This window comes from Solanum pennellii, chromosome 8 (assembly GCF_001406875.1).
Source record: "Solanum pennellii chromosome 8, SPENNV200".
Classification (NCBI taxonomy): domain Eukaryota; kingdom Viridiplantae; phylum Streptophyta; class Magnoliopsida; order Solanales; family Solanaceae; genus Solanum; species Solanum pennellii.
The window spans coordinates 29198-52633 of record NC_028644.1 but is presented as its reverse complement, the minus strand read 5'-3'; the positions used below and the strand labels follow the sequence as shown (position 1 = coordinate 52633).

At 32.5% G+C, this 23436-nt stretch overlaps 6 protein-coding genes and 2 non-coding genes across 12 annotated transcripts in view; 5 read left to right on the top strand and 3 right to left on the bottom strand.

Moving 5' to 3' along the window:
• The first annotated feature begins 2946 nt into the window (after positions 1–2946).
• LOC107028843 (transcription factor MYC4-like) lies at positions 2947–5119 on the top strand. Its single transcript, XM_015230062.2, has one exon. It carries the CDS (start codon positions 3026–3028, stop codon positions 4907–4909), a length of 1884 nt encoding a protein of 627 aa, XP_015085548.1. The 5' UTR covers positions 2947–3025; the 3' UTR covers positions 4910–5119.
• A 2917-nt stretch (positions 5120–8036) lies between these two features.
• Positions 8037–8375, top strand: LOC107027389. Its single transcript, XM_015228562.1, has one exon. The coding sequence runs from the start codon at positions 8037–8039 to the stop codon at positions 8373–8375; it is 339 nt and encodes a 112-aa protein (XP_015084048.1).
• A 751-nt stretch (positions 8376–9126) lies between these two features.
• On the bottom strand, positions 9127–12737 carry LOC107028371. Of its 4 annotated transcripts, none has more exons than XR_003579998.1 (3): positions 12439–12733; positions 9825–11200; positions 9127–9509 (listed from the first exon to the last, which is right to left on the bottom strand). XR_003579998.1 is itself a non-coding variant. In XM_027919062.1 (3 exons), the coding sequence occupies exon 2, from the start codon at positions 10590–10592 to the stop codon at positions 9942–9944; it is 651 nt and encodes a 216-aa protein (XP_027774863.1). In that variant the 5' UTR covers positions 10593–11200; positions 12439–12737; the 3' UTR covers positions 9127–9517. The 4 variants fall into 4 exon arrangements, 1 of the variants encoding a protein (XP_027774863.1); XR_003579999.1 differs by lacking the exon at positions 12439–12733 and adding an exon at positions 12211–12355; XR_003580000.1 differs by lacking the exon at positions 12439–12733 and adding an exon at positions 11441–12204.
• On the top strand, positions 12616–12700 carry TRNAM-CAU. The gene is given in 2 exon segments: positions 12616–12653; positions 12665–12700. It is a non-coding gene; the product is annotated as a tRNA-Met (tRNA).
• A 133-nt stretch (positions 12738–12870) lies between the features above and the next one.
• Positions 12871–15948, bottom strand: LOC107028370 (nucleolin-like). Of its 2 annotated transcripts, none has more exons than XM_015229403.2 (2): positions 15869–15948; positions 12871–13722 (listed from the first exon to the last, which is right to left on the bottom strand). In XM_015229403.2, exons 1-2 carry the CDS (start codon positions 15924–15926, stop codon positions 13124–13126), a joined length of 657 nt encoding a protein of 218 aa, XP_015084889.1. In that variant the 5' UTR covers positions 15927–15948; the 3' UTR covers positions 12871–13123. The 2 variants fall into 2 exon arrangements, with proteins under 2 accessions (XP_015084889.1, XP_027774862.1); XM_027919061.1 differs by lacking the exon at positions 15869–15948 and adding an exon at positions 13839–14458.
• A 70-nt stretch (positions 15949–16018) lies between these two features.
• On the top strand, positions 16019–16103 carry TRNAM-CAU. Its single transcript is given in 2 exon segments — positions 16019–16056; positions 16068–16103. It is a non-coding gene; the product is annotated as a tRNA-Met (tRNA).
• A 527-nt stretch (positions 16104–16630) lies between these two features.
• On the bottom strand, positions 16631–18728 carry LOC114078366. Its single transcript, XM_027919063.1, has 4 exons — positions 18657–18728; positions 17850–18029; positions 17158–17295; positions 16631–16877 (listed from the first exon to the last, which is right to left on the bottom strand). Exons 1-4 carry the CDS (start codon positions 18678–18680, stop codon positions 16698–16700), a joined length of 522 nt encoding a protein of 173 aa, XP_027774864.1. The 5' UTR covers positions 18681–18728; the 3' UTR covers positions 16631–16697.
• A 933-nt stretch (positions 18729–19661) lies between these two features.
• Positions 19662–23436, top strand: part of LOC107028369 — a 6557-nt gene continuing 2782 nt past the window's right edge. Inside the window, exons 1-4 of the mRNA XM_015229402.2 lie at positions 19662–20398; positions 22048–22199; positions 22712–22807; positions 22889–22951. Of these exons, the coding sequence (XP_015084888.1) occupies positions 20065–20398; positions 22048–22199; positions 22712–22807; positions 22889–22951 (645 nt within the window). The 5' untranslated portion in view covers positions 19662–20064. The remainder of the gene's footprint in view (positions 20399–22047; positions 22200–22711; positions 22808–22888; positions 22952–23436) is intronic.

Below are 23436 nucleotides of genomic sequence, written 5' to 3'. Positions count from 1 at the left end.
TATATATATATATAATTATTGTTATCCAGATATTATAACTATTGGATGATTAGTCCATAAATCAAGTGACCCAATTAATAATTATACTTCTTATTTTGTAGTCCAAAAAAAAAATTGCATTTGTATCTTATTCAATTCAAACATGGTTGGATTCCTACAAATACTACAACAACAAAAAAATAATCAATCAAAATATTTTTTGTATAAAATATTTTACTTGAATGTACTTTTCTTGTTTTTGTCCTTTTCTTCGAATTAATAAATACTGAAAAACATTTTGACCAGAAAACAAACTAAAAATACACAAATAAACAGAGGTAATGACAATTATTATTCAATAATTAATTGTAATTGTCTGGCATTGTTATGGTGGTTCACATGTCAAGTTGCTTTTATATTATTTGTTATTAAAATAAAAATAGAAAAATCAATGTTATTTTCACGTTCGGCATCCACCAAAACGTGCTATTAATAATTTAATGTCTAAAACATATCTACAAATTATATTATATTAGTATAATATACTTTATGATATCTTGAATAAAGACAATTACAAGTAGGACCAATCAAAATGATTCCACAACGTGACGCCAACGCGTACAAATAAGGATTTTCCTTTATTATAACTTTATAATAATGAATTCAATGTAATTTCACAAATAGATTCTGAAGTAACTTGTATGATCATAATGGAATGACTGAAATTTTTTCACTCTTAACAAGAGGTCTCGATCGAATTTTAGCCTTGAAATAAAAATAATTGTGTTGAGAGTGCAATCTCCAGAAATAGATTTCACAGTGTGTAAACTTATATTTATTAGTTTTTAATATGAGTATCAAAATACCGAACGGAAGAAAGTAAGTAAATTTTGAGGAATGTAATATGTATGTGGTCTCACCCTTACATGCATTGAATATGTAAAGAGTGTTTTCGAAGGACAAGGATTTTTTGTTTTTACTATTAATGTATTTTAAAAACTTACGACAAAATTATTTACTCAAAATTTACGTGCGATATTGTACTAAAATGATTTACAATTATTGTAGGTACCTTAATTACTCTGATAGTGCATGGCCTTTAATTACAAGGGATACCAATAACAAAAAAGTCCATATTTGTGATAAATATGTCTTATCACAAAAATTGAGAAGAATATTATGATAGATTTAAAGAAAATTTTTAATATGGACAAAAGAATATCATGTAGATTTAAAGAAAAATTTTAATATGGACAAAATTTGTGATGGACTGATAATTTTAGGATAATTTTACTTTTTTCATTACGAATTTTTGGAGCCTCACGTTGAAGATCCAATGACTTGATTTCAAATTAGTTTCAAAGAATGGCTGAGAATAGTCTTTCTAAAAAAGTATCTTCATTTGATGGCTTGAATTTAATTATTAAAAGAATTATTATATTTGATAATGTATTGATTAGGTGCACGTTATGAATTTAAAATTTCATCCTAGACATGAACCTAATATTTAAGTAGACACCAACATAAGTATATGATGCGAACGAGTGATATTTAAGTTATGGGTTCAACGTTTACGAATCATTAGTCATAACTACAAATGTGATACTTTAGGGGATAAGGATAGAAAAGTAAATTTAAATTTTACGTTGAACTTTTTGTATTTAAGTAAAAAATAATAAAGCGATAAATTCGTTATTTATCGAGTTTCAAATCATAAAAATTACAATATATAATGTACGAATTAGATGTATATACACATTTGAATTCAATGGTGGACTATATAATTTGATATTTAAGTAAGCAAAAGTAGATAAGGAGCTAAGTTTAAATTTGCAAACATAAAATTTCCTAATTTAGAGTTAAAAGGTAAATTTATGTATATTCTATCCTTTGAGACTTCATTTTATGATGTTACGCTAAATATTAGGGATTGCTAAATATAATTGTTGTTATTGTAATATAATATCAAAATCAACATGATTTCATTTATTTTCTTTCCATATATGAATTATTTCCATAAAGCCTACATTTAGGAGATATGCTAATTTAATATTACCTGGAAATAGTTAACTTAGTTGAAACATTGAAGTATTAGATATTTTATTATAATAAGCACTTTAACAAATATGGTTATAAAAAAAAATCTTCTTCTTTTCAATTCCTTTAACATTCATTGGAAATCGTCTTCTTTAACAATATTTTCCAATTAGTTCAATAACTCGTCTTCAATCATCGAAGATATTTAATGTTACTTCTTTTGAAGTAATGAAATTTACTTCTAATAATGTCTTCTTCTTCTTTTTATTGGAAACGGGAATAGAGAATGATAAGATAAAATTAAATTCTCACCAACAAGATAAAAGTTTAGATACGTTTAGATAGTCAATTAAATGAATTTTAAATTTTTTAATACTTAAATATTTCTCATTAATAATTGTAAAGATATCTACTTCTTTCGTTTATTTTTTACTTCGAAACTAAATCAAATTACGTCACACTTTCACAATAAATAAACTATATATATATATATAATAAAAAAAAAGATCTTCTACCTATGTAAGTACGACTCTCTAATGGTGTTAAGTAAGTAAAAAAAAAATTAGTATAAAATCCTAGGTAGTTAAAAAGTAAAAAGTAGAACTAATGCCGGCTTTCCTTATCCTACGTATAATTTTCCCATAAATCGCCCACCTTAATTGTTTTTTCTGATTTTTCATTTGGCATCGAAGCTTATATTAGAATTTAAATTTATGTCAAAATTTTTTATAAAGACACTAAAATTTTTACTAATATACCATTTTAATAAAAACTTAAACAAAAAATATTTGACTAAAAATAAAGAAATACTTACCGTCTCATCACCACGTTAACCCTTTCTTGGAACCCTCTTCTCTTTGTCCACTCACTTTCCTCACTCATTTATTTTTGAGCTCACAATATTTTTATTATATATATATATATCCACAAAAATCTCTACTCTCATTTCTCACCTAACAAACAAAATCTCTCATTTTCTGTTTTTTGTAAAATTCTTCAATTTAATTGAATGACGGACTATAGATTATGGAGTAATAGCAATACTACTAATACATGTGATGATAATATGATGATGGATTCTTTTTTATCTTCCGATCCATCCTCTTTTTGGCCTGCTTCCACTCCCAATCGTCCGACTCCGGTGAACGGAGTCGGAGAAACGATGCCGTTTTTCAATCAAGAGTCACTACAGCAAAGGCTTCAGGCTTTAATTGACGGTGCTCGTGAATCATGGGCATATGCTATTTTCTGGCAATCGTCAGTTGTTGATTTTGCGAGCCAAACTGTATTGGGTTGGGGAGATGGGTATTATAAAGGAGAAGAAGATAAGAACAAGCGGAGAGGGTCGTCTAGTTCAGCAGCTAATTTTGTTGCTGAGCAAGAGCATAGAAAGAAGGTGCTTCGGGAGCTGAATTCATTAATTTCCGGTGTACAAGCTTCCGCCGGAAACGGAACTGATGATGCAGTGGATGAGGAAGTGACGGATACTGAATGGTTTTTTCTGATTTCAATGACCCAGTCGTTTGTTAACGGTAACGGGCTTCCGGGCTTGGCGATGTACAGTTCAAGCCCAATTTGGGTTACTGGAACAGAGAAATTAGCTGCTTCTCAATGTGAACGGGCCAGGCAAGCCCAAGGTTTCGGGCTTCAGACGATTGTGTGTATTCCTTCAGCTAACGGTGTAGTGGAGCTTGGTTCGACTGAGCTGATATTCCAAAGCTCGGATTTGATGAACAAGGTTAAGTACTTGTTTAACTTCAATATTGATATGGGGTCTGTTACAGGCTCAGGTTCGGGCTCAGGCTCTTGTGCTGTGCATCCTGAGCCCGATCCTTCAGCCCTTTGGCTTACGGATCCATCTTCCTCAGTTGTGGAACCTAAGGATTCGTTAATTAATAGTAGTAGTAGGGATGTGCAACTTGTGTATGGAAATGAGAATTCTGAAAATCAGCAGCAGCAGCATTGTCAAGGATTTTTCACAAAGGAGTTGAATTTTTCGGGTTATGGATTTGATGGAAGTAGTAATAGGAATAAAAATGGAATTTCTTGTAAGCCGGAGTCCAGGGAGATATTGAATTTTGGTGATAGTAGTAAGAGATTTTCAGGGCAATCACAGTTGGGGCCTGGGCCTGGGCTCATGGAGGAGAACAAGAACAAGAAAAGGTCACTTGGATCAAGGGGAAACAATGAAGAAGGAATGCTTTCGTTTGTTTCGGGTGTGATCTTGCCAACTTCAACTATGGGGAAGTCCGGGGATTCAGATCACTCAGATCTCGAAGCCTCAGTGGTGAAGGAGGCCGTTGTAGAACCTGAAAAGAAGCCGAGGAAGCGAGGGAGGAAACCAGCCAATGGAAGGGAGGAGCCACTGAATCACGTGGAAGCGGAGAGACAGAGGAGGGAGAAATTGAATCAAAGATTCTACGCGCTCAGAGCCGTAGTCCCAAATGTGTCTAAAATGGATAAGGCATCACTTCTTGGAGATGCAATTGCATACATCAATGAGTTGAAATCAAAAGTTCAAAATTCAGATTTAGATAAAGAGGAGTTGAGGAGCCAAATTGAATGCTTAAGGAAGGAATTAACCAACAAGGGATCATCAAACTATTCCGCCTCCCCTCCATTGAGTCAAGACGTCAAGATTGTCGATATGGACATTGACGTTAAGGTGATTGGATGGGATGCTATGATTCGTATACAATGTAGTAAAAAGAACCATCCAGCTGCGAGGCTAATGGCAGCCCTCAAGGACTTGGACCTAGACGTGCACCACGCTAGTGTTTCCGTTGTGAATGATTTGATGATCCAACAAGCCACAGTCAAAATGGGGAGCCGGCTTTATGCTCAAGAGCAGCTTAGGATAGCATTGACATCAAAAATTGCTGAATCGCGATGAAATTATGTCCCTAGTGAGCTATGTCTTCTAATGAGCGAGAATTTTCTTCTCTGTATATAAATGTGATGAAACCAATACTAGAGATCTCGAGTTGAGGCTTTTTAGTTCACGTAAGATTAGATATATATATATATATGATGCAGCTTCATCCTTTTGTATTCTTCATCCAGGAAATAAATGAGAAACCAATAATTGGTGGCTGATGATCAACTTCATGTTATTACTAATTCTCATTCCTTCTTCTTTTGGGATAGAACACTTGTCATTTTACATTAGGCAAATTAGAAGAAAGTACTAAGCATTTTTTAATTGAACAAACAATCACCTTTGCATTTTAGTGGAGAAGGATGCATTGAGTTTCAACTTGTACACTAATAACTAGTCATAAGAGATTACTTTGTTATAAAAAAAAAACAATTTTTGACCTTGTTGTGTATATAATATATGATTCTCTGACGACGAAAGAGTTTGGACGAAAGTTTTTATTTAATTATGATGGATATATTAGTTATGGAGTACACAATTGCCTTTACTATAAAACTTATTACTTTTTAATAATAAATATTTTTTTAATGTAAATATAATCAAAACTTAATATAAATGGATGTATTACTAACTAGTTGCTTGTTTTAGGGCCCGTTTGGATAGGCTTAATAAAAGTAGCTTTAAAAAAGTACTTTTGAAAGTGCTCAAACTTATTTTTAAAATAAACAGTTATGCGTTTGGATAAAATTGCTGAAGTTGCTATGCTAAACGTGAAAAGAGAAAAATGGAAGAAAGAGATGTTAGGGTTATGTGGGTAATTTGGAGATTGTATAAAAATATTAAGGGCAAAAAGATAAAAATATGGTCAACTTAAAACAGCTTATAAGCTAAAAAAAAAAAGCACCACTACCCCAGCTTTTAACTTTTGGCTTAAAATAAATTTTTTTTAACTTAAAATAAGTTATTTTGTATATTGCCAAACAGCTAAATAAGTCAAAAATCAACTTTTAAATCAATTTGATCAGCTTTTAAGCTGAGCCAAACAGACTCTTAGTCTAGAAGAAAGCACCAAACAAAGGGGTAGGGCTGCATTTTCATTTATAGAGAATTCATTGAATTTGGTCAAATCATAGCTGTATTCATTGGACTAGGAAATATTTAAAAAAGTATATATATATTATTGTTTATAATAATATAATGTCATGAGTATCATTTGAATTTGAAGTGACACAAGGCCCTTTAAATGCAGTTGATTTAGGCACAAACTTTGTTATTATTCCCGCTGTCCAAATAGTTGTTACATTTTGCTTCCTAAAAATTAATTTAATTAATTGTTAAATTTAATTTTATATTTTGAAAAATTAAAGTTTATACATACAAAAATTATTTAAATTTTTTAAACATAATTAAAAATTACATATAAAGTTTATATAATTTAATGCTGAAAAATTATTTTGAAACGGAGAGAGTATTATTATTATTTTGGTCTTATGAATTGTGTGATAAACAGTTTATATCTGTTAATCAAATAGACAGAGATTGATAGATGTGACAAAGATTCGTTTTTGTTTGAGGTTTTATAAAAGCTTTTATGTATAGTTTGATTTGTTCTTTTTTTAAAAATAAAATATGTCCACTTTAGTATCAAAATAGATTAAAGTTATATACAATAAATAGTTATATTTTACAGCCAGCGATTTATCTTCTTTTTTTTCAAGCCACAAAATCACCTTGTAGTTAAAGTTATTTTGTTCAACATTTTATTGCTAATATATAAAAATATTATTATAAAAAGCATGTAATATATATAAAAATTTGATTTCAAAGAATACTTTGATCATTATAATGATATGTTAATATAAATAATAATTATTATAGATTAATCTGATCGTATATTTTCAGTATATATTAATATATACATCTAAAATATGACTGTATTAAATATGAACAAAATCATTTACATCACCCTCGATAATATTTTAATTAAAAAGAAAATTATTAGTGTGTATAAAGAAGAAGAATAAAAAAAGCTGAAGTTTAAAGCAAATGTTATTGACCAGATTAAATTGACTTGAAGACCAAAATTGAATTGTTGAATACAATTAATTAATTTAAAAATGATCATGTTTTACATGTGAAATTCATTTTTATAATATCATATATTATTATAGTATTCACATTTTTTGTTTACACTGATGGGTCCGTTAAGTGTTCACATTTCTTTGTTTACACTAAACTTTGGAGGGAAGGATGTGAAAATCGAAAATTTGGGTAGAAAATTAATCGATAATTTAATATTGTCTAATTTATCTTATTTATATTATGATCATTACTCCCTTACTATCTTTGTATCCAATTTTGTTTTTCTTTATCTTGATTATTATATTGTTTAGTATTTTTTTTTTTAATGTTGATATGTCTTACTTGAGTCAAAAATCTATCGAAAATAATTTTTCTATTTTTACAAGATAAGGGTAAGGATGTGCGAACACAACTTTTTTGAAGCCCCACTTATGAAATTACTCTGAATTTATTGTTGTAGTAACTGTACTAACTCTTTTTTTTCTTTCTATATAAACAAATGTATAACTAAATTATTTAGTAAAATAAAAATATAACTCAATTTAGTTCATGAATGAGACCACAATATGAATGTATAGAGGAGTCTGGAGCCTAAAAGGTATAAAATGTTAACGAAAATTTTAAAATGGTATATGAAATTTTATTTTAACCAAAAGGGCAAAATCGCTAGAAGAGGAGCGATTTCTGTCGTCAGAAAAAATTTGATAAAAAGAAATTTGTATAGAGCTGAGGATATTTTTTGTTTTTGTGTAGATGGATATTAATCGAAGATGTATTGGCTCTTAATAGTAAGAATAACAATAGCCATTACCCTAAAGATTGATTCACCTTTATTTTAGGGTATAAACCAAAAAAGAATGGATATTATTAACACAAGACCTTTAACATTTCCATTAAAATGGGAGAATTTTGTTATTTATTTAAAGAAAAAAAAGAACACACCCTTAACCTCAATATCCTCAAAAATTCAATTATCAATATCATTATTTTATTTTCATATCCTATGCATTTTTTATTAGCTTGTAAACTTTTAATTTTCTTCCTATTCTTTTATACACCAATGACTCTCAATTGTTTAACCTGCCAAGTTCTAAAACGAACAGATTCACATGAGGAACTAAGGGGAAAACTGAATCATGTTAATGAGAAGTCGAATTTTCGCCTTTTTTCAGTCGGAATGGAGAGGAACTGGTCAGGGAACTTGGTTGAAAGACGGAAATATGAAAAAACGAGGGGTCGAACCCTAATGGGAAAAGAAAATAACGCGAGAAAAGGTGCTCGGAGGGTTCATAATAGTGGTCCGATAGAGTTCATGACTGATTCGCCAAGATTGGCAAGGAGCCCCGGGATGAGAAGAGATTGGAGTTTTGAGGATTTGAGGCAGGTGATTAAGCGTTGATTAACGCGTCATTAAGGGTTGATTTATAATCATCTATGTACATGATGAAGAAGCTATTGAATTATCTTTTATCTGTATTTACATATGTTATGCATTTCATTGTTTATATATATAAATATACAAACATCAATGCAGATGTTATTTACATATTTAAATCTTAATTAATCTATGCTGGTACGAAGTAACAATAGTAGATACTAAGAAAACTGTCATATAAAGGGCCTATTGACTAAATTAAGATTATTGATTGTTTCATCTAAAGAATTATACTAATATCAAAGATGCAACAAAACCTAAGGGCAAATTTGTGAGGAAGTAGCTAAAATTGATGACTAATAAAGCCATACTGGTGAAGTCGCTCGCATTCATCGAAGGAGATTCGATTGAATACCCTTCGGGAGAAGATTGAATTGTATATATAGGTTATATAAACTATTCAAGCAACAGTAAAGTTGTCTCCTCATGACAAGTCACAGATTCAAGCCGTGGAAGCAACCATTAATGCCTATATTAGGGCAGGTTGTCTAAATCACACCCTTTGAGGTGTGATCCTTCCTCAAACCCTGCATGTCATGGAATACTTTTAGACCGAGTAGCACTTATATATAGATTGTTGAATTTCCTAAACAACACAAATCTTTTGTCTAATCTTCTTGATCAATATTCTGACTCCGCCACTAAATAAAGCCTGGTCTAGCCTAATTTTATGCTATAATAGTATTTGTGCAATCATAATCAATAAATACTTCCCTTAATCAAACTCAGAACCATATGCAAAATTCAAACTCTGAAATGTTTCTTGAATGATAAACCGGACAAGGGACGATCGATCCACATACAACAGATAAAAAAAATAACATATCCGGTGTAATCCCACAAGTGGAGTTATCCACATACAACATATATGTACAGAAACACATGGTCCGAATCTCCATGAAATATATGAAGATTCGTTTCGTTGGAAGAAAGTAAGTCCCAACCACTAAGGTTCTAGCAGAAGATGAGTATCCTAGAGTTACTCTAAAACCTAAACTTCATACCTGACAAACCTGGACGTTAGCAATGGTCAGGATCTTCTCACTTGTTTGAACAGAAGCAAAAAATTAAGAGCCGTGTAAGTCGGGCATCTGATATCTGCAATTGCATCCGTTGATGAGTAACAGGAAAAGGTCCAAGTTTACCTTCCGTTATGATCGTTTCATACTTGCCCTTGACTTTAACGGAGCTCCAGCATTGATTGAGTGTAATCCACATGTCAAAAGACATTGCGAAAAAGGTCCAGACACCATAACACTTTAGGTTGGATCTCCATTTAAGGTCAAGGACAAATACGAGACGATTTGCTAACAAGGGTATGAATGGAAGGTCTAAAAATATAGTCGTATAAAACTGACATGTTTTTTTATAGTAGAACAAAATTAAAGGGAAAAGGAGGAACGGAACACTTACAATATCATTCAAAGTTCATCCATCCTTCCAATGTTGTACATAATGATATTGCAACAAGGCTGCTAACAATTGATAATGTTCTGTGACATACTTGACCTTAACATATTGTCAACAATTTCAGCTCTTCTTATTTCTAGCTTCTGCTTTCCAATTTCTCCTGCTGGCAATAGATTTGGGTGTTCCGATATTTTCCAATGCAGTCACAGGTGAAGAAATTACATCACTCATCGCGACATCTGACTGTTCAACGTGGGTAAGTAATGTTGCTTGACCTCCACCAATTGAAGCTAAATCTGGAGAAACCGTATTATTAGTACTAACTTCATTCTGCCTGGCAACATGGGCCTTTCGGGCATCCCTTTTCCAATTTCGTCCGGAGTAAACACGGGTGACAGACTCTCGGGGAGAAGCATCCACTGGCATTACATATGCCCGGGGAGCGACATTCACTGGAACTGAAGAGGCAAGAGGAGCAACATTCACTGGCATTGAAGAGTCCAGCGGAGCAACTTCTACTGGAACCGAAGAGTCCAGCGAAGCGACATTCACCGGCAGTGTACTATCCTGGGGAGAAACAATCACGGGCACCCCCACTGGCAATGAAACTAGCTGGTTTGTTCCCAACACCTTCATACTATCAGCTTTAAGACGTTTCCTTTCTCTATATCTGCGTTGACGCTCCCGATTTTTTAGCCTCTTAGCCAAAATGTCATCACTGACTAAGGTTTTCGGCCCATTATCCTGAGGTTTCTTCACAGGAACATCCATTCTTGAAGTTCAATTATCGGTTCAAACTAACAAGAAACCAGCATGTACAGACAAACTTCTTCAGACGGTAAAATACTTGTTTATTCCAAGGAACAACCTCACAGAACAGTACAAATATATAATGTCTTAACCATCTCAGATAGTGAATCAAACAACAAAGTGCTTACTTTGACATCAATTTAACTCGGGAAACCCTGAATTTATCTACTCCAAGAAGAGTACAGGAGTCTCGGGTTCATGGTCTGCACGAGAAAGCTGTATTTGGCCATCTTATCTGCTATTCAGTATAAAACGACAGAATCTCCTAGGGACCCTGAACAAATACCCTTAGAGGAATACCTAGGTATACTCAACTGAAAATTATCAATTCCGCAGACACATGTCAATACAGATTAAGCCATTCATATTGCAAAACATAGTAATATGATGGCTAAAGAGAACTATTACCCCTTAAAAACCCCAATTGGCAAAATACTACAAAACAATAACCTCATGTGCAATGCAGCGTTTGAGGCCAACGTTAACGTAGTGTGCAATTCTTTAACTGTTGAGCAGCGTCTACAGAGAACTAATACACATCACCATGACAGGCAGAATTCAGACACGTCCTGTACCAAAAAAAAAAATCAATCATCACATCTTAACCAAAACTTGCATGCCAGTAGGGCTTCATATTGCTTCACAGAATACCGATTGTAATTAAATTTTAACACATTGACTTAGACATGGAAGCTCAATTACTAAAATATTTAAATGATAATGATTCGGAAATCCAAACTCATCACCGGGAAAAATAAAGTTGCTTATCATAGTTTATAAAATTTATTCATTTATACAAAAATGCTCACAAATTCCCATTTCACAAAAGAAGCTGCTTCCTGACTGCCAATTTCATATTGATTGCAGTTTTGTTTTAAGATGCTCAAGCATTTCTCCAGATAGTTTGACAAGTATCTCTCCAAATCTTCTGTAAATAGCATAATTACTCTTTACATAAAGTACACACTAATCTCACATACCACTACCTCCCATTGTTCTCTTGTTTTGTTTTGAAAAGTTCATAAAAGACGCTTCATAGAATCCTAAAGCATTTCTAATCAAGACTCAATACGCCAACATGGTTTGTGAAAAAGAAAACTTATTTTTGCACATGCATAGCGTCTACGACCTAAATAACTAAAGAAACTCAGGTTAGAACAAAGGTGAGTGAAAGATTGCGACTTCCATCGAAACCAAAAAAAAGAAGATTGCATTTTTCCCTTTTTTCCCTTTTCGTTTCCATTTATTGGGTGAATAAGGGCAAGTCCAATTAAAGTAAGGTAACAAACAAGAGAATGATACTTTAGGAAAAATAAGCAGGGCAAAAATGACATCACAGCATAAAGAAGATTGAGTTTAACAATGAAGCAGCAAGCAAAAGAGCAAAGGGCATCCCGCATTAGCAAGATCCAAAAAGGGCCAAACTCCAAGGAAGTGTGACGTAGACAATCTAACCGAACCCGTGGCCTAAAGGTCACACAAGATACAACTTTACTGTTGCTCTAACGCTCCCCTTGTACCAAAAGAGCTAGTTTATCAAAAATACAAGGTACAAACTACTCTAACATACCACCACTACCTCCTATTTTTCTGAAGTTCCATTAAGACTCTTGATTAGAATCCTAAGGCATTTTTAATCAAACTAAGCAAACACAGCCCATAATTAAGGGAAGTGAACGTTTGCAACTTCCCAGTGAAAAAAAGATTCCATCTTTGCCTCTTTTACTTACTTTTTCTTTTTCACAGAACGAATTCTATAAACAAGAAAATGATACTTGGACAAAAAAAAATCAATGAAAGGGCAAACCTGAATGAGGGGTTTGCTAGGTGATGAAAGGGGGGAAAGATGTGAAAACCCTAGACATGTAAGAAGATAGAACAAGAACAATGGTGTTTTTGGGCCAAAAAATTCTTGTCCTTTTGACTTCTTTGAAGTTGAAAAGATTGGTGAAGAGTATATGAAAATGGTGTGTTGTTAGCTATTGGGGTGGTGGCGCAGTTGGCTAGCGCGTAGGTCTCATAGCTTCTGAGAAATCCTGAGGTCGAGAGTTCGAGCCTCTCTCACCCCATTCCATCCTTCTTTTATTACCACAGAGAAAAACAAGAGCAAGAAACTCAGGCAGGACCTAGAACATTAAAGTAGGAAAAAGAAAAGATTCAAATACTTTTGTTGCTAACTTAACTTGTCCAATAAAAATTGAATTTTTTATAATAATGATTCTAGGTAACGAAACTGAAGTGTGTTTAAACTAAGCCCACCATATATAAATACTTGCACCAAAATAGCAGACTAAACAGAGTTGAACAACTAAAAAACACCAACACATACAATTAAAAAAAAATCTTGAACCAAAGTTCTTAAATTAAACTAAACTAAACTAAAACTAAAATGGTGTCATAATCCCAACAGTGATTAGAACTAAGGACTACAAGAACCATCATCCATCATACATGAAGGGGGATTGACCTCTATACTATATAGGGCCTATCGACTATCGTTTAGATGGTCTCTCATCATCCTCATCCTCATCCTCTCCGCCATCATCATCGTCAGAGTCATCATCTTTGCTTGATCTCTTCCTCTTTGGCGGGGCCTCCACCTTCCCGCTAGTGTCTTCATCATCGTCCTCTTCCTCTTCCTCCTCAAAAGCCTCTTCCTCGCCATTTTCTTCTGGTTCAAAATCACTAGCATCTTCTTCATCCTCGGCACGTGCCACTGGCCTAACAAGATACTCCGTGCCCAGATCTCCCTCTTCTTCACCTTCCTCCTCATCTTCATCATCTTCGTCGTCGTCGTCGTCATCATCATCATCACTGTCACCTTCATCGTCCTCATCCTCCTCCTCCTCCTCATCCTCATCATCATCTATAGAGTGAACTTGTGGACCACTGCCAGAGCTCTGTATGACCTCTTTCTCCTCCTCATCATCATCCTCATCACCGTCGTCATCATCATCATCGTCCTCGTCATCATCGTCCTCGGCGTCCACTTCCTCATCTTCGTCAAACTCTTGGAGAACTTCATGAGTTGTTTCTTCCTCAAATTCACGTTCATCATTGACGATAGCCATGTCGGAAAATTCACCTGAGACTTTTTTTCGAGAAAAGTTAAAATTAGATCTTCAGAAAGTTTTTATTTGTCTTGAAATACTACATGCAGATAGCAAAAGAAGAAGAAAGAAAATTCACAACATAAGAGAGGTCAACCTAAAGACTGCATACATATGATATCCATTTATGTTGCTCCGTGAATTCACACGAGAATTTGGTCCAACAAGCAACTACTATTCTACATGAAATTATTTGCATCTTGCGTTTTTCTTTCCTCACTTTTACCTCCCATCTATAGGGCTTAATAGGGGGAAGTTCCAATTAAACAAAGGCAACGAATAAAATGTACCTAAACAAGAGAACGATACTTTGAAAAAAATGAATTATGTATGAAGGGCAAAAATTATATTACAGCATTAAGATTGACTTAATGATTGTAATTCTAAGAAATTGAATTGTTGAGCAAATAATGGAATTTGTAGAAGTACTTAAAGCTTGAAGCAGTAACCAAAAGAGAAAGCGCATCACAGATACACCGTACAAGCTGTAAAAAGTACAAACTAATCTTACACCACTCCCTTCCATTGTTCTCTTGTATTGTACTTGATAAGTTCCTACGAACCTTGATTCGATTACTAAAGCATTTTTGCAACTTCCCAATGAAATAAAAAAGAAAAAGATTGCACTTTTTGCCCTTTCTACTCACTTTTTTCTATTCGTGTGCTGAATAGAGGCAAGTTGAATTCAAGAAAAGAAAATGATAAAATGGACATAAACAAGAGAATGATAATCCAGGAAAAAATGAACTCTATAACAACATACCCAGTGCAATCCCACAAGTGGGTTCTGCAAAAGGTAAGATGCACGCAAACCTAACCCCTACGTTTATGGGGGTAGAGAGGTTGTTTCTGATAGACTCGAGTCTCAAGAGAAAAGAAGAATTAGAAGCACGATTATAAGAAAAATTTAACTCTATAAGAAGGGCAAAAATCACATCACGGCATAAACAAGATTTAGTTAAATCATGAAGCAGCAACCAAAAGTACTCACAAATACAAGGTACAATCTGTAAAACATGAAGTGCAAACTACTCTAAAATACCACTACCCCTATTGTTCATAAGTTCCATTAAGACCCTTGATTATAATCCTCAATCATTTTAGTCAAGACCTAATAACAAAAGATTTATTCAGCTGAGGGTCTATTCGAAAAAGACTCTTTACTTTGCAAAAACTCCACCCTCCTAAGACCCTACTTTGTGGGATTACACTAGGTATGTTGTTGTACCAGTAACTAAAGAAACTTAGCTCATACACAAGTCAAAGTCAGTAACTAGGCAGTTGAAAATAGACTAAAGACTCCATCTTTACCCCCTCTTTCTCACTTTTTTTTCAATTTACAGGGCGAATAGACAAAAATTGAATCAAAAGAAACAATTCAACATACAAGACAACAATACTTCGAAAAAAAACCCATGGGAAATGCAAAAATCACATCATAGCATAAACAAGATTGAGTTAAAGCACGAAACAGCAACCAAAAGAGCAAGTATATCACAAATACAAGGTACAAGCTGTAAAACATTAAGTACAAACTGCTCTCACATACCACTAACTCCCATTGTTACCAAGTTTCGTTCTTAATCAAGACACAATAACCAAAGAACCTCAACTCATAATCAATGTAAGTGAAAGTTTGCAACTTGCAGTGAAAAAAAAACTCAAAAATTCCCTTTTTCTCACTGTTTCCCCCAATTTATAGGGCAAATAGGAACCAAAAGAAAGAATCTTATAAACAAGACAAAAAAAAACTATAGAAAGGGCAAAAAACACATGATAGCATAAACAAGATTTGATTCAAAGAATGAAGCAGCAACCAAAAAGAGCAAGTATATCACAAATACAAGGTACATGTTGTAAAACATAAAGCACAAACTACTCTAACATAACACTACTTGCCATTGTTCTTAACTTCCATTCTTAAATCAAGATTTACTAACTTAACTTTGTAACTTCCCAGTTGAAGAAACACTAAAAAGACTTCATCTTTACCCCTTTTTCTCACTTTTTAATTTTTTTTTTCAGTTATTGGGTAATTAGATGACAATAATCAAAGAAAGAACTCTTAATCAAGAGAATAATACTTCAAAAAAACAAAAATCTATGAAAGGGCAAAAAAATTAGTACCTGAATGAGGGGTTTGCTTGGTGATGAAAGAGGGAAAGATGTGAAAAACCCTAGACATGTAAGAAGATAGAGCAAGAACGACGTCGTTTATTGACAAAGTTTTTAATTTCGTAGGATTAAATAATAACATGTGATAGTTAGTGAACAATTGGGGTGGTGGCGCAGTTGGCTAGCGCGTAGGTCTCATAGCTTCTGAGTAATCCTGAGGTCGAGAGTTCGAGCCTCTCTCACCCCATCATTTTTTTTCACCATTTCTCATTCGATGCTATTCGTATTTTTTATTTATGTCATTTTTTATTCGATATTTAGTACTTCTTTGTATTTTGTTGTGGTTTCTCATTTGATGTTTGGTTCTTGTTTGTATTTTGTTGTCATTTTTCGTTCGATGTTCGGTTCTTGTTTGTATTTTTTGGTCATTCTCATTCGATATTTGGTAGCTATGTGTATATTTCGATGTTACATGTTTTTTTTTTTGGCTTCTCATTTGGTTGTTTGGTATTTGGTTCATTCCTAACTAATTAAAAATTCTTGCTTTAAGGATAAAGTGTTATCTACTAATATAATTTTATTTCGAAATTTTGAAGTTGAGCCCTTCCTAATATCCTTTAATACTTATTTGAGGGGCGGACTAATTCTTCTTCGAGTTAGGAATGGAAGTTAATTATTTCAAATCAAAGGCAACTTACATTTCAGATGTTCAATCAAACACATTAGCTATATATAAATGGAATTAAATAAATTAGCAAGACACAAAATACATATATATGTCTTTCTCCCAAAATTCATTAACAAAATTAAGGTTAAAATTGGAATATAGTTTTAGTAGTTATTAGCACCCTAAGATCCTGAGATGTGGCCAACTTGCTTTCAAACTTTTTTTCTTCCCATTTTTACTTGTAATATTTTCAATATCTTTAGTACTTTTGCTTCTCCCAAAATGCAATGGCTTCTTCGTTTTCTTCATGCATGTTGATTGCTCCAAATCTTGTGCCAAATTATGAGATTGTTTCTACAAGAAACAAAAAAAAAAAAAAGACTATTTACATTCGATATATATAAGAAATAATATGTATCTTTTATAAATAACCGTCCATTAAAAACAAGATTAATTAGTAAAGCAGAAGACTAAATATGTAGATTATTTTAATAGCAAAATAAAAAGAAATAATTTTAATTATATATTGATAATTTAATAAAATTTCACGGACTGTACCACATTCTATATCAGACTTGATATGTAACATATTTATGCCGATACATAAAATGTAAATTTAGATGTACAAAATTACCTGTGAAAAATCAAAAATTGGATAAGAAGAAGCTGCTTGTCTCTTGGCATCATTATTTTTTGATTTTTCTGCAAATGGAGTCTGTATATTTGATGAAGAGCTGCATGATGTTCTTGCATTTTCAATTTCCAGGCACAGCTGCATTAATAAATATGATTTGTTATATATCACTCCAACTTATATAATACTATTAAGATTTGAGCTTCTTATTTTTTTGTTAGTTTAATTTATTATTTTGATTATGAACTTTATCGATAAATTTAACTAATTTATATTTATATTGATATCATTATCAGAAATATATATTTTCATAATTCAAACTTGAGACGATTGATTAAAAGGTCGTAAAAAGTCACTAGGAGAAAATAAAAGAAATCATGGTAACGGTGGACATGCATATATAATATCGATAGTTAGACAATTTTTTGTTAAAAATAATTACTAAGTGAAGTTTTGTGATAATAGTAAAAGATTAAATGATTTTTTAATTATAGAATTAACTTAACAACCTTAGTGAAATAAAATAAAAAATTAAATGATCAAAGTGAAATTAATCTCATAATTTGTATTGGAGTGTTAAGAATAATCAATAAACATCAATGTGTTATTTTAATAAAATGCGATCGTCTATAACTAATTTTTTTAGATAAAAATTAAAATTAAAATAAATAAATTGAAGAAAAATATTTTACCTGAAAAAGTCGAGTCTCAAGAGAATTAATTCTTTCCAATAGTGAATTTTTGGAGGAAGCTTCTTGAATTGCCACTTTCATTGGAACAAATTTCCCTTCTCCTTTGCAGCATATTGAAACTGATTTCTGATTTTTAATTATTTTCTTTTTCAACTGCTCTTTTTTTTCAATACGTTTCACCTTTAAATAATAAATAGATAAATAAATAAAATAATAAGAGTTATAAAAAATATATATAACAAGATAGAAAAACGTTATCATAATTATACACCATCAAAGATTATATCCATCCCATCATAATTATAATGGGATGGATATAATCTTTTTAAAATCATAAGCAAAATGTCTCTAGCTAAAATCCCCAATCTATACAAAACAACATGATATAGGGAGATAAATAGGCCTTATGTGACGAGTCGAGAGATTTAATGTCTTAAAGAAGATTAAGAGATTGATAATATTCTTGAAAGTAAACTTTAATTGATAAACATAAGATAAATCAAGTCTCAAAACTTACATGTCACCTCATAACCTAGAACTAGTGGTGATAGGGCTGATGTGATATCTCGGAAATTGAGATTTGATGGTATTTGTAGAGTGGATCCCATTAGTTGTTAAAGTTGGATTGTAATAATAAAAACTATCGATAGAATATAAAAAAAATATCACAAGTATGTATATACGTTTCGATGAACTCATAAGTACACTCAGCCAGGATTCTAAAACAGATACTATGCATTGGATATAAAAAAAACTCATATATATTATACCAAATTAAAGATGATAAGTTTCGAGAAATAAACTTACAACAAGAGAATCTAAAGGATCCATACTTGAGAGGAGAAATGATTTTTGGTTTTCTTACTTGTTTAGTTGTGCATTTATTTATTGGAATTGTTAAGGTGTAAAATAAATCTGAACTTTTATGTTAAGACTTTTTCTAAAATTGTTAAGATTTTTCCATAAATCTCTCCTCTTTTTTGAACAATTCTATACACATCTAAACCAATTATTTTAAGGTTTTAATATTGAAATTTTCTCATAAATCGATTAGTTTTATATTGGTGGAGTTTATTATAGTCCTTAATCCCATCTTTCATCTAGGACTACTATCCATGTAAACAAGCTCAACACACTACTGGCGTATATAGAATTTTTTGAAAGCAATGCTAATATAATATAATATAATATAATTTAATTCAATTTTTTTTAATAAAGATCGACAATAGAGTGAGGAAAAATTATTTGAAATTTTAAGTATCACTCTTATGATAATTATACTTAGGTGTCATATTTCAATTATTTGAAATTTAAAGTATCAAATGATAATGCTTGAATTTTTTTTTATAAGCTCATGAACGACGTTGACATAATTTATCATTTTTTAAATGGTTAAAATACGAATAAAAATTGATAGCCAAATGTGACTATGATTATTTGGTAATATACAAACAAGATCAAGAAGTTTCTTAAAAGACATTGTCCAGCCAAAAAACTTAAATATTCTTAAATTAAGGGTACATGTGTATAATTAATTTTTATTTTTTTTAATAGAGGTCCTAAAAATTGATTGGAATTTTATCCCAAAAATCTCCGTCTATCCAATTTGTCCATAGAATATATCATCTATCTCCACGTGACACATTTCCATTGGACATCTAGATATTCCTTTTGAAGTACAGTCACACATATAGCTGGACCCCACCTTACAGCCTCCCTCAAATCGAGGCCGTTCATTACACTATCACATCAAATCAGAAAACAACGTTGACTTTAAATTATAAAAATCTACGGCTGTCATTCAATTCAATTTTCCAAAAAAACTTTTTTCATTACTATATGCACAACGACGCCGAAGAAGAAGGCGGACAAACTGAAGCAACTTGCTCGCCGTGAAACGAAGCCGGAGAAGAAGCTGAAACAACTTTCTCACGGTGATACGACGCCGGAGAAGCAGCTGAAACAATAACCTTGTCGCCGTGAAACGACGTGGGAGAAGTAGCTGAAACAAGTTTATCTCGGTGAAACGACGCCGGTGAATTAACTGAAACAAATTTATCGCGGTAAAACGACACCGGAGAAGCAGCTGAAACAACAACTTTATTGCCGTGAATCAACGCGGAGAAGCAGCTGAAGCAAACTTCTAACAGCTGAAACGACGCCGTTTGCTCATTTTCCGATTCGCTTGTCAGTTTAGACCGGAGTGTTTGTAAATATGGAATTTCCGTTGATAGCTCGATGTACGAATACTCCATCGACGACGTCGTTTTTAGGATGTAAAGTGAGTTTATGCGATTTTCCGATTAGGAACAATTATCGAGATAAGAGGAATTATAATGAGAAATTTTCGGTAGTGAGAATTAAAGCTATGGCGGAGAAGTCAAGTACCGGCGAGGCTTCATCAGTTGAAATTCGGGAGAGTGAAAATGGAGGAGTAGGATTCACGGGGTCTACTATGGAGGTGACTACATTCAATCAGAGCTTCAGTGATGCGCAGCTACCCGTTTGGGAGAAAATCGGTGCTGTTGTCAGACTCAGTTATGGAATCGGTTAGTTCGTTTTCCTAACTTTTACACAATTTATGCATTTTTGGTAAAATCAGTTAATAAATTATAAAGCACGAATATAGTAAATTGTCCTGTCTTAAAATTCATAATCCATAAACATAAATTGTTGAAATTTCATGTAATTTGGTGGTGGCTTTTCCTTCTAATTATTATTACTATATAGATATATATCATACAGTACAATGAATGAAAGATGTTGGAAATGGGCTTGAGTTTGAGATTTGAAATGATTTTGCATTCCATTCATGATGTGTGTTGCCTATCATATTATTGATTCTTTTCATTCTCAAAGCACCGATACTTGGACTCTCCAAAAATAATGCATTTTTAGAAGATTTGACGTGCATCTAAAGATATTTTTGAATGGTGCGAGCAACATACACTTTGAAAATGAAAAGAATCAATAATACGAGAAGGACCACGCATCATAAATAGGTTGCAAAATTTACATATACATATAGTTCAGACGTTTTAAGTTATGATGAGTAAAATTATTCTAAGAAAGTGAGTTTATTAGTGATAGAGAAATTTCAAGTAAAGGGAAAGGATTTTTCTGGCATATATATATTTTTGCTTTCTGTTTGTCATTAAAGTGCTTCTAAAAGTGGAAGGGCTAAGATTTTCTTCTCTCTAAGTATATAAACACTTTGTAGTTCCTTTAATCATGTTTCTAGTCACATACTCACATGGTAGGTGGTACCCTTGATATATATATATATATATATATATATATATATATTTTTTTTTTTTTTAAAAAAAAAAATATTAATTTTAATATTTTCATGATACCCGAGAATGTGTAATCTCATAAATATAAGTAATAACTTTATTTAATCATAAATCTTTGAAATCTTCCTTTTTTAAAAAACTTCATACCTATCAAAAGTGCATGGTATAGTTTGGGATGGAGAAAGTACTTTGTTTCATGTCAGGATAGGATTGTAGGGAACTAGTAAGGAGTACTGTAAATGAAAATCTTTGGGAAAGAATAGAAGATAAAATTTTAGGCTTTACTCATGCTTGGCTATTTATAAATCTCCCAGTGGAAAAGAGATCTAAATTGTTTGACTAGGAAATGAGGCCACGAAGTAAGAAGATAATATGATAAGGGGGTAAAAACTTGCCCACATTCAATATTAGTGTGTGCAGAAAATTTTAGAAAGTTTAAAACAAAATATGTCTGGATGACCCTTTTAGGAGAAATTTTGGAAATGAACTTTGTTAAGATTAAAATATGTCTGTTGTGTACGAAGGAAAATGTTTTCTTGGAAAATTTTATGGCCCCGCCACTTGTGAGATCCATTCACGTTTAACTAAGATCTCAAATTTTCCCCCTTAAAACAGAGAACCTGTCAGTAAAGAGCGTCTTTAGTCTTTGAATGGGCTTAACATACATGAATTCAGATTAGTCATTCTAGTGGGCTTTGAATGCTAAATAGTTAAACCAAAATAGTTAGACAGTCATTTCTTTTTGATCCAATGTATTTATGTGTTTATTTACATATATTTGTTGCATATATTTCTTCCAGCCTTCTATGAGTCCCATCCTATTAGATTTTTTGGATAGGTTAACAGACGAAAAATGAAGTCTTGTAATCATTTTCTGATGTTCAGTTTGTTCATGAACTCAGGCATCTATGGAGCAATGGCTTTAGCCGGAAAGTTCATATGCTCAATATCTGGAATTGACTGCACAGGAGGGTTCAGTCCATCATTAGATGCCATTGTTGAAGGACTAGGATATGCAGTTCCACCCATTATGGCTCTTCTATTTATACTAGATGTATGTTCAACTTTTCCCATTTATCTTTCTGTCACCGTAATTACCTTATAAGCTATTTCTCGGTGTTGAGTTAGTTTAAAGGTCCCTTTTTCACGATTTATAAACGCAAGACTCTCCTTGCTTTTGGTTTACCCAATTCTAGACCCTTGTGTTATATTATCCACAAGGACCACAACCAGATGTTTAATCTTGGGCGTGCTAGAGGTGTTAAACGTCCCACATTGGTTCAGGAAATCGTCTGTTGTCTCCTTACATTGTTTTGGATGATCCTCATTTAATAAGCTAAATTTTTATGTTAAGTTGAGCTGAAGATCCATTTTCTTTAGAGCATCTAACAACATTTTTAGCATCTTTACCCTGGCTTAGTTTTTTCTATCTACACATGCCTTCACTAACTCTTAGTGTGAAAATGCAAAAATGTTAGCCTTATATATTGTAGCCATTCTAGCTCTGTCCATCTGAGGTTCCTGAATTATATAGTTATTTTTTATAACAAATCATGTTGTTAATAGGATGAAGTTGTGAAGCTATCTCCTCATGCGCGAGCAATCAGGGATGTTGAGGATGAAGAGCTACGGAACTTCTTTTATGGAATGTCACCTTGGCAGGTAAAACATCTATTACTTTCATCATCAGCAGTTATGTTGCAAAAAAGGGAAAGGTTAATAGATTGTGTTGCAACGTTGTAGTTCATTCTGATTGTCGCTGCTAGCTCTGTTGGAGAGGAACTTTTCTACCGTGCTGCTGTTCAGGTTAGTGTAAATGATCAATTCTATTTCACACAAAAGGTTGAACTGACTTTTTTATTTGTGCCTTCCATTTTAAGTATTCCTTTATTGATAGTGCAAACCCAGCATTTCTCATCATCTAAAAGCATATACCTGAAATGAAATTCATTTGGTTAAGTTTCTATTATTTTCGGTTTCTATTATCTACACAGTAGCCTTTTAAAATTGAGAAAGATCCAAGAAAATACATGTCAGAAAAGTTTTCTTTCTTTATCCCATTTATACCTATGGCACTATTATTTGCTAATCAAACAGTTCTGACTACAAATGTTCAAGCAGGTTCTAAATTTTTCTTTCTACTATTAAAAACTGTAATATAAGAGTACTTTTGTTTAGTTTCTGAATCTGTAAATTTTATTTCTTAGAATATTAAGGGATTCGATGTACAACTCACATGAAAATTAGATGTTTTGACTATTGTACTTAAACCCTTAAGGGGGGGGGGGGGG